The sequence below is a fragment of the Artemia sp. Qi Xiang Cuo genome, chromosome 15, assembly GCF_049724085.1.
Source record: "Artemia sp. Qi Xiang Cuo chromosome 15, ASM4972408v1, whole genome shotgun sequence".
NCBI classification, from domain to species: domain Eukaryota; kingdom Metazoa; phylum Arthropoda; class Branchiopoda; order Anostraca; family Artemiidae; genus Artemia; species Artemia sp. Qi Xiang Cuo.
In genome coordinates, this window is record NC_142808.1 from 32,681,941 (window position 1) to 32,693,474 (window position 11,534).

Here is an 11,534-nt window from a genome sequence, read left to right on the forward strand (position 1 = left end):
ATGTCAACCTTACAGCTTGGAAATATGCAAAGGTTCCGTTTGGATAACGTAAAGGAGGAGCCATCTGGGAGACAGTACTCAAGAATAAGCTTTGTTTGTGCATTATTATCAGAAGGTGTTTAAGCTTACCTGTATCTATAGATTTCCAGGCATCAGTTCTTCAATTAAAAAATTTTTTGACTGGTCTTTTATTGTACCATAATCAGGTTTTTTAAACTTAAGATATTTTCCAAAACAAGACTGAAAATCTCCACAGCTGCAGGTGGCAGGTTAGTTGTAACACCTTCAAATTGCATTCAGCAATCAGTTTAAGCTAAGAAATAATTTATTTTTGTCAAAAGCTACAGTTATGTAGAACAGTTTATCTAAGAATATTGTATTGTAACCCTTGATAATTCTTCAAAACAAAATTTAATAGAGATATAAAACCTAGAAATAGGTAAAGGACTAGCAGCCTATTACACAGTTCTTTGTCAAGGTACAAAGTAATGTCTACTATATTACGATACATTGGAAATGGTAGTGATCCAGACATAAAAATCAATAAGATGGTTAATAGCATTGTGGCTTATTTTCTATTGAGGGCTAAAGCCAAACAGTAGCTCTATGTTTCCTGGTCCCTTGAAATATAAATTCGATCAAGAAATCTTAGTTAAAATAAAAGAAGAAGCTTTTTACTTTATTTGTGATCATATAAAAAAATTCTGGTTGCATAATTTATCTTCTTTTTATAGTGCTAATGTATAACACATTGTTTCCCCGTATAAATGCATCTCCATATTTCTTCTTTAGTTGGCCATTATGATATTCTTCAGTCTGTTCTAAAGCAATATTCATATAACCGTCAAGGCAGGCTAAAACACCTGAAAAAGGAGAAAGAATCTAAATATATGATCAAATTAATACACACTGACATATCAACAACCCTCTGAATAAATTGTTACTTCAACACCAACATCAATTTTCACTTTTCTTCAAAGAATTTTCCAAAAAAGACAAGAATACAATGCATTTTGTATTTTATGTATGTTTCAAAGTTTTACAACTTATTTGGAAAATCAACACAAACCTTGAATTTAAAAAATAGGTTTAATAGTTCCCGACTTCTTTTTTAACCATTATTTTTTTGTGGAATATCTTACTGAAAAATAATCTATATAACACACAAACTTTAAAAAAAAATAAGAGGAAAAAAAGCCATACTGAAGAAACAAATTCAAATAAAGCAGAAAAATAGTATGACAAGATACTGACTAAGACCTAATTTCAGTTTTGGTGAACTCTTTTAGTGTATGTATGTCATATCCTATAAATTAATCAGTCTTTTTTTGTCCTTTTTAAAAAATTGAGAATAGCAAGCTAAGAAAGGCATCTATATTGATTATTTTTTCCCTGAAAACTTCAATACAATAACTGACGGAAAAAAGGTGATTCTGGGCTTTAGGACCCCCAACCAGGATTTTTTTTGGCTCCAGACCCCTCCTTCCTCTCACTCATTTTGGATTTCAAAGAGCATTTGTGTGTGTTATCTGTTCTACTCTCTTAAATCAATCTAACTGGACTACTTTCCAAGATAGCGAAAAACACTAATCTAAAATAGGTAAATTCATGTTGTAAGACAGAAATCAGAAGGAAAAAAGAAGAAATTAACCATTGGGTTCCCTGTTCAATTCTCTTTCCAAATATAGCAATTTCTAAGGCCTGCTGCTTCAACTGCAATCCCTCCCCTCAAATAGAACTCAATGAGAAATTGCAATACACCTTTTTTTTTCTTTTTTTTTCTTTTTTTTTTGGTAATCTTGTGTATATAGGCCTAGATCTAATTAATAGTCTTCACCATTATGGTGGGGATATTTAATTGCCCATTGAGTTGAATTATATCTATTGTATTGAAATTATTATTTGAATTAATAACTTATACCAAAAAATGCTCTTTACAGATATAATAGACACAGTTGTTGCAATTTGTCTCAGTCCTATACACAAAAGTTTGCTGATTTTGTATGTTTGCATCATTTTGGTAAAGTTCTTGACAAGGGACCTTATGCTAATACCTTAAGATTACCTTAAACTATATTGTCCAGCAAAATAAGGAATAATCATGTAGAGTCACTGGCCAGTAATGATGGGAGCCCTTGAGTTAGCGGCATCCCATTCTGTCTTCCATGGTTTGGTGAACTAACTCTTGTCAACCATAATCTGAAATACATCAATAGAGGGGGGGGGGGGATAACAGCTGTCCCAGGAAGATTATTCCGATGGGCTACCACCCTATTGGAGAAATACTGGTTGTGGACACTGGTATAGCTCTCTTCCAGGATAACTTCTTACTATAACCCCTTGTCCTAAAGGATTGATCAAGACGAAATGTCTTTTGACAGGAGGAGTCATAACTCAGAAGCTCACAGGTCGTTTTGACATTACCTCTCCAGCATCTGTACATGAGTGTTCAGAGCTGTAGCTTATGCAATTGACATAGGTGGTCAAGATTTTTACATCCATCAGCAGCTTTTGTTGATGTCTTTCATTTATTTTTTTTTATTTATTAACTGAAACCCGTCTACAAAAACTTGAACAGGACAGAGCAAAATTGGACAGACTATACTTTCTGCTGACCACCCTAGTTCTAGGGCATGGCGATACACGCCCAAAATTCAAAGAATGATACAGGAGACCCTTTGTATAGTTCAACCATAACTTTGGATGATCTGCTATGTACAGTATGGTTAATTATGCTGAGGGCCTGGGGTGGTTTGGCAACTGAGGTTTGTGCATGATTGTGCAACTTCAATTCTTCAGCAATGATAATTCCCAAATCTCTTTCAGCTGCTGAAGAGCCAATTAATTGTCTATCTTGGAAAGATTGCCAATTAGAGTTGGAGACAGAAACTTTCAAGAATTGGTCCAGAGCCTAAAATATATCCTGCAGTGTTGGACAGACATTTAAGTAGATTTCCAAGGGCTCAAACACATCTTCTCAAGAGTACTTTAAAAACATACTTAATACTCTTTGTTTGCATAATTGTCAGGGCTTAAGTGCCAAATATACACACAAAACTTCTTAAATGTCATCTGTATATTTAGAACCAATTACAAGATCTTGGAGATATCATGACTAAAAGATGAGATCTAAGATTGCAAACCTCCATTTAGAGGCACCCACACCAACAAATTTTTTCCTTTGCCATAAAAGACAAGAGTATTGAATGAAAAAATAATTGTTTGAAAATAATTAGAAATATTGCATTTAATTTCTGCTGCAGCTTGTTGTAAGACATAATTTCAAAGGTATGGTAACCTTTTTATACATTATTTGTTCATAAAGACTAGATACATTCTTTAAGTGTCATGCTGATAAATTTTATGCTACTGACAGTCATTCTTATTATTGACTTGACAAATTCTTTGAATATTGTATTCTGCTTGTTTATTATTCTGTCTTATAATAAACTAACTGGGGGTGGTGGAATAATAAACAAACCACTTTGGTGGTGGAAGTATGTGCTACCACCACTACTAACAAGTCATCACAGCACCAAGCTGCCTGAGGCCAACAAAGCTGTACATACTTCTCTTGGGCCCAAATCTATTCAAAGCTTCACCCTAACCCCCAACAATGAAGATCCAATCCACTAAATGCTTTCTGATGAGCTCTACCCAACCCATTTGGGGGTGAACTGTGTTTTGAATGGCCCAAGATAGATGACCAAAAAGTACATGGGTCAATAGTATTCCAAGGCCTCACTATGAATCTTGGAACAAGGATGGGGAAGCAGAAAATATAAAGAGGGAATGCAAAATGAAGATAAAGGGTGAAACTTGGCTCTGAGTTTTTTTTTAATCCAGAGTGTAATTTTGTTGTTTCTTCCGTTTTTTTTTATGAAATCAGTTTAAACAGAAAATTTTCAATGAAAATACCTGAAAAGTTTTTTTTAAATGTAGAACGTGGAGGGGGAGGGAGTAGAGGACAAAAACTTTTAGGGGGAATAACACCAAAAATTGGTGCCCCTGTTATCCTGTAATTTAGTTCATTAGATTACCTTTACTTGGCATTAATCAAGGAAATATTTGCAGTATGTGGTCTAGACATCCCGAAAAATCCTATGATGATTATGGACTGTTTTGGCTTTTGGGGCTCATAATGGAATTTGTCCCAGAAGCAATTATTGAACTATGAAAGGGCATAAGTAAAGGGATCAAGTGATGTATTCCCTTTCATCCTAGCTAAATTATGTTGTAAAATGCACATATACCAGAATTTCACCTTGAATTATAATATGACATTCATTTCTGTTGCAAATTTTACCTTAAGAACCAGCCCCCAATGGTCAAATATATACCCTAAATTATACTTTTACATTGAATTGCTAATTTCACCCTATTCTAAAAATTAATTTGACACTTTGTTTCCTATCCTTAAATGATGTCTATCCTCATTAAGATATACGTCTATCCTCTAATTCATTATGAACTTGAATTTTTCTTTCGCTCTTCACCTCTGATTGAGCAGCATACTTCCTGAAAGCTTTAAAAAAGTTGTTGCCACTGTCATTAACTGTCTTGACTATTTTTGAAAACCACAAGCCAAGATTACTACCATAAAACATCAGATATCTTTGCTGCTCACAATAGAGTGATCAAATAACAGCAGTGGTTTATATTTCAGGCACATGAATAATGTGGAAGATCTAAAGCCAAACTGACCAGCTTTTACACAAACCAATGAGACTGCAGCCAGTAGAAGGAAAAGACAAACTAAAACAATGCAGATATTATGCCTGCATAAAACAAGGCATCTTCAACACTAAGAAACAAAGATAATGACCTACAATTAAACAAAATCTAAAACCAAAAAAAAAACACTATCTATATACACAATTGTTACTACTGTGGTTAAGCACCACAGAAGCTAAATAGAGTTGCTTCAATTTAAGGTTAGTTTGGATTTTATCTTTAAAATAAACGTTCAAAATAGGGATAAAATCCTTTTTAATACACAGCGTATAGAAATTCACAAAAATAAGAGATATTTTGGTCACATATACAGTGGCTGTCATCAGTAGTAAAACTAAACTAAAACAATTTAAAACAAAAGTAATTACAAAATCACCAGATGATGTTGCTAGTGTTGAGTTTTTGCCACCACTAGGAAAAAGCAATCACTTGGTATTGGTGATATCACTAAATTGTGTGGTAGGTCGTTATGATATTCCAAATCATTCTCCCAAATATGATTATGATAGAGGAAATTACATTGCATTTTCAGATTATATTTCATCTCTTTCTATACGATAGGAGTTGCAGCAATGTGATGATACTGTTGATGCATCTTTTGATTTTATTAAGCAGGCCCTTATAGAAGGTAAGGATCAATATGTACCAATATATACTAGTAGACAGTTTTTCAAAAATAGACAGATCCTTCCTTGGTATATTGTACAAATGCTAAAAGAAAAGGGTGATAGGTGGCGTGATCATTTAAGATTTGCAACTTTGATTCTTGGTCAAATTATAAAAGAGCTAGAAATACAACAACTAAATTCTTTTGTTTGAATCATCAAGAGGTGGAGACAAATGTTATAGCATCAGTCCAAAGTTACCCAAAAAGATTTTGAAGATATGTGAGAAGAAATCAAGTTTCAAAATTCCCACCTTCTGCTTCCTTTATAGATCCCAAAACTTCTTTACATATAGATAAGAATTTTGTAAAATCACAACTTTTCAATAAGGTATTTGGTTCAGTTTTTACTCAAACACACACCAAAACACTCACTCAGTTTATTCCTCCAGATTTAACAAAAGAATTTGTTGATTCAGAGTTTACAGTCCAACAGGTTTATTTGACACTCCGAAATCTTGATCTTGGAAAGGCACCAGATATTGATGGATTTTCCAATGTGATGTTACGTGAACTTGCATCAGTGCTTGCTGGGCCACTCACATTTCTCTTTAATCTTTGTCTCTCATCTGGTAAATGTCCTTCAGCTTGGACAAGAACTATCATTAGGCCATTGTAGAAGAATGGTTCAAAGTCCCATTTCAATAATTACAGACCAATTTCAAATACATCAATCTTTTCCCGCATAATGGAGAAAATTGTGGTGGGAAGAATCCAAGCACATTTTGAGGAAAACAACTTGTGGCATTCTGCTCAGCATGGTTTCCGTAAACAACGATCTTGTAACACGCAACTTCTTGAGGTGATTTGTGATTTTCAATTGATGGCTGATAATGGTATTTTGTTTGATTGTATTTATACTGACTTTTCCAAAGCATTCGAGAAAATTTCCATTCCCCTTCTGATAAACAAATGTCAACTATATGGTATAGGCCCACAAATTATAGCATGGATAACAGGTTATCTTACAAATAGAACCCAAGAGGTTGCAGTAGGTGATACTTTGTCATCACCCATGTCTGTCATAAGTGGAGTTCTACAAGGCAGTTGTCTTGGCCCAGTACTCTTCTGCCTTTTTATCAATGATTTACCAGGCGTTGTTAGGAATTCGACCATAAAAATGTTTGCAGATGATGTAAAAATCTACAGGCCAGTCATGAGTGAACATGAGATTTCTTTACTTCAAGAGGATTTGGTTGCTCTTGGCCAGTGGTGTACTGCAAACTCTATGTTCATTAATGAAACCAAGTGCAATGCTGTGCACTATTTGCGTAGACTCCCTCAACATTACCATTACTTTGTTGTTGGTAAATTAATTTCAAGAGTAGAATATGTTCGTGACCTTGTGATTTGTTTTGATTCAAGTATCAAATTTAATAAACATGTATCAGATATCACCCATAAGGCTAATTACCAATTATTACATCTAAGGCGTACTTTTTCTAAGTTTAATCTTCATTCACTGATCTAACTTTATGTATCCACTGTACATCCAGTACTTGAGTATTACTCATCAGTATGGTATCCTCTTAATAAGAGAGATATAGAGAGGGTTGAGAGAGTGCAACGTAGGGCCACCAAACTCATACCATACCTGAGTCATCTACCTTACCACCAGAGAATGGAAAGACTACAGTTGCCTTCTCTCCAGTTCAGACGTGATAGAGCCAACGTAATAAATACATTTTGCATTGTTAGGAATGTTGATAATATCACCCCAACTCACTTTTTCACTTTTACAGAATACAGTAGCACCCGTCAACACCAACACAAAATTTACCCACCATGTTCACAGAAAATATTAGGCCAAAACTCTTTGTCTAGTCGATCATGGAAGACTTGGAATTCACTTCCATCAGAAATAGTTGCAAGTACCACGGTCCAGTCTTTCAAAAGTAGTTTAGCCTCTACAGATTTCTATACTAGGTCCTATCACAATCAAATTTGAGATTATTTTTACTTGTGTATAACCTGATTTGTGATACTGTAACAATTATTTTGTAAGCTTACTTTTTCGTAGGTTTCAATTATTAACAGATATGTATCACTTAAGTTGGTATGTTATTGTATGTTTCAGTAATTTTGATTTTCCAATGTTTTTCAGTTACTGTGTGTTTTTGTTATGTCATTGATATTGTTATTGACTTTTTTATAATTGTTTTGTGCGACAAGATTATTAAAGCTTACCGTATCTTGGTATTAATAAATAAATAAATAAATAAAAGTTTATATATGAAATCAAATGGGGCAACACAGTGGGGTTTATCAGATCCCATGTACTTGCAGAAGCTCATATGTGGGACATACTAACCAGAGTTTGGAAATGAGATTATTACAGCATAAAGATTCTATTTCTTCAGCTTTAAAGCAAGATTCTAAGTCTGAAGATTTTACTTCAGCCCTTACAGAACATGTTTTCAATTTTCCAGACCATTTAATTTTGTTCAATAATGTCTCTTTGATTTCCAGGGATTGGGGTTTAAAGCAAAATTTTTGTGAAACTCTTGAAATAAAGAAATTCTTATTCAAGAATATTGCTTTGAATCGGGATACAGGTGAATTTGGGCTGAACTCTATCTATGATAATTTATTAAAATCTGACAGAGTAAAGTTCAATTCACCCAGTGTAGTTGACCTTTGTCCAAATGTTATATCATTGAATGCTAATGAACCGAATCCAAGAAGGTCAAAAAGGCTAGCTTCTGCCTTTGCTTTAGAAAAGAATTAGAGAATTAAACAATATGTAGTTTTATTTGATTTCATATATAAACTTTTGTTTGAAATTGTTTTAGTTCAGTTTTACTACTGATGACAGTCACTGTATATGTGACCAAAATATTGGGTATTTTTTATGAATTTCTATACACTGTCAATTAAAAAAGATTTTATCCCTATTTTTAACTTTTATTTTATCATCATGGAAAGGCAGTGTGGTCTCTGAAATTATCTAATATTTTATCTTTGTTTCTTGATGTTGAAGACACCTGGTTTTATACAGGCAAAATATCCATATCATTTTAGTTTGTCATTTCCTTCTGCTGAATGTAGTCTCATTTTTTTTCATCTAAAGATTTCTCATTTTTCTCTCCATTTTAAGATTCTTCATTATTCATTATGATCTATCATTCTCTACAAGTGGTAATTTTTTCTCACTACTCATTTCATTTTTAGAAACATACTTTTAAACTTTTGGGGAGTATGGGCAGCTTTGAGCCCTTTTAGAGCTCAAAATGGAATGTGTTCCAGAAGCAATTATTGAATTATGAAAGAACATAATAAAGGGCATCAGTAAATATTTTGATTAACAGAGTATTCAGACAGCTAAGGAAAAAACTTACCTCTGGAATAAAAATTTCATCCTGAATTCAAATATGGCATTTGTTTCCTTTACAAATTGAATTTTCACCTAATCTATCCTTTCTAACCTTACCAAAATATATAGCCTGTATTATATATTTCTCATGCATTTATTGATCCTTCATGTTGTCAGCATTGATCAGGGGTGTAGCTCCAGCATTTTTATTGGGGTGACAACAGGAGTCTCCATCTGGAGAGTCAAGGGGCATGGGCTCTATAATAATTTCTTTTCAAATTATTGGGGGGCAACTGCTCTTCTTGCCCCCCAAAATGATACCACTGCCATTGAATCCATTTATGGGTAAACCAGTTTTAACAATATTAACAATATTGATGCTCACACAGGTATATGAGCCATACCTAAATTAAGAGAAAAATGAATCATCTTTGAAGGTCTGTAAAGGACTTAAAATTGGACTTGCAACAAATATGAATGGCATATTTGGATTCATGATGAAATTCTGATTTTTGAGGTAAGTTTGTTTCTTAGCTTTCTAAATACTCTTTCAATTGAAATATTTGTACTAGGGCATTATATGGGCCTTTCTAAAATGTCAAGTTTGGTTAATGCTAATGAAATAAAATAAAATAGGACAAATAAATAATAAATTACAAACAAATTTGGGCTATACATTTGCACATTAGGGGGGGGGGGTAAAGCATAACATATATCAAAATGCATAACCTAACCTAGGTACCTCCCCCCCCCCTAAACCCCAAAAAACAACAGTTTAAATATCATATATGCAATGAAAACCATGCTATCATTGTATTACTCTATACTTGTTATCCCATAAAAAACGTTTTTTTTGTGACTGGTTTCCTTGTAAATGCCCATATAGTGCCCAAGTACCAAAATATTTACCAAGGCATTCAAGTGATATATTCATTTTCATCCTAGATAAATTGGAAAATTTTTGGCAGTTCATATTATTGACTCACAATTAAGGTGAATATGCTACCTGATGACTTTTTTATGCTTGTTACAAATATAATAATATTTTTTTTAAAATGAATTTTACCCCCACCCCTAAATATACCAACTCAGGGTATATATTTACACATTGGGGGGGGGGGGGTAATGTGCAAATTTATACCCTGAACTGGTATATATAGGGGTTGGGGTAAAATTCATTTCTGACAAAAATGATTGTTATATTTGGAAAGAGCATAAAAAAAGGCATCAAGTTGTGTGTTTACTTTATTCATAAGTCAATAATCTGAACTGCCAAAAATTTACCAATAAATTATGTTGTAAACTGCATATTTACTGAAATTCTGATTCTAGCCTACAAATAACCTATGATGTACATATGACATGAAATCCAATAATTTAGGAATATATTATTAGGGCCAAGTATGGAACTATTAGGTTGAGGGAGCTGATTGTCAGAAATGTGAACATGATGTCTGCAAAGAGCTAAAATAACAAATGTCAGCTAATTGTAGGCTAGGCTAGTTTATTCCATTAAGATGTTTCCTTTAGAAAATCAGTAACTCTGCACTGTTACCCTTCAACACTTTTGAAGATAGCAAAACCCATTATTTAAAATTTTACCCAAAAGAGTTTCAACCCAAACATTATAGGCCTGGGATAGTTTTTCAAACCAAACTTAATTCAGGACTGAGGCCATAAACGCAGCATATGCAAACAGAAAAAAACATAAGAGTTAATACATAGGCTACTGTAAAATTCTACTTTAGTTACTTTTACCTATCTTGGAAAGGGGTGAGGTTAGGAAAATGAAACTTTCAGGGATGGGTCTACAGGGTAAAATATGTCCTGGGAAGGTATTTTGAAGTACTTAGCTCCTTCTCCCTCTAGAGGATCCTGAAATTTGACTACATGACAGGTCTATACCTATTGAAATTTTGACAAAACAACATTTTACATTAATTTTCAGTTATAAGATTCTTTTTCACTGGCTTTAGTTCTGAATGCAATTCCTATTATTTGAGTAGTATTTTAAACCATATCAATGTTAATTTTCAAAATTTCGGAAATGTATTTTTATATCTTTAAAACTTTGTAAATCAGGATAGAGCCAAATTGTGAGGCTGGGAATAATTTAGTTGTACTTTATTTAATCAGAAAATCTATATTGCAAGGATTCAGTTTTATAATACATATATTTTAAAAGTTTAGAGCCCTCAAGAGAGGGATGGGTTGGAGATATATGCTTTAAAATACCTTCCCGGGACACATTTTAGCTTGTAGATCTATCCCTGAAAGTTTCATTTTCCTAACCAAACTCCTTTCCAAGATAGCGAAAAGTAGCTAAAGTAGAATTTTACCATACATACCTCTATAATCGACGCCACTATTTAGCTTGACAACAACAGGTCTCCCAATTATTTGTTTGAGAAAATCATTAGGAGTTTGCTTTCGACTCATGATTTTCCTCGTGTTTGATTTTTAAATCTACGGCAGGGTTGCCGAGAAGAGAAAAACTTACTAGGTTCTTAGAAAAAAACAACTAAATCAGCACATAAATCACTAGATTACTGAAACCACTAGAAATCACTAGAATTATAGTACTCTTTATCATTGTAACTAATTGTTGTTTTGTTACTTTAACATGCTCTCTGCATGCGAACCTACAGGAAGGGGCAAACTTACCCTCCCAGATGTGGAAAGATACCTTCAAATAGATGTTTTGTTTTTCTCAAGCGAAAATTACCCTTGAAATTTTGAAAAATGCCATTTTGCATCCTTATGCAGGGAATAGAACAAAATCCTTGCTTCCTCCCTGTATTTTCCCGAACTGTTACCCTTAGA

The 11,534-nt window shown here is 33.5% G+C and overlaps 1 protein-coding gene across 1 annotated transcript; it reads right to left on the bottom strand.

The window, feature by feature from the left end:
* Nucleotides 1-658: 658 nt before the first annotated feature.
* Nucleotides 659-11,181, bottom strand: LOC148943573 (U6 snRNA-associated Sm-like protein LSm6). The gene is made up of 2 exons (XM_089101466.1): nucleotides 11,060-11,181; nucleotides 659-863 (listed from the first exon to the last, which is right to left on the bottom strand). The coding sequence occupies exons 1-2, from the start codon at nucleotides 11,148-11,150 to the stop codon at nucleotides 718-720; spliced, it is 237 nt and encodes a 78-aa protein (XP_088957592.1). The 5' UTR covers nucleotides 11,151-11,181; the 3' UTR covers nucleotides 659-717.
* Nucleotides 11,182-11,534: the final 353 nt, after the last annotated feature.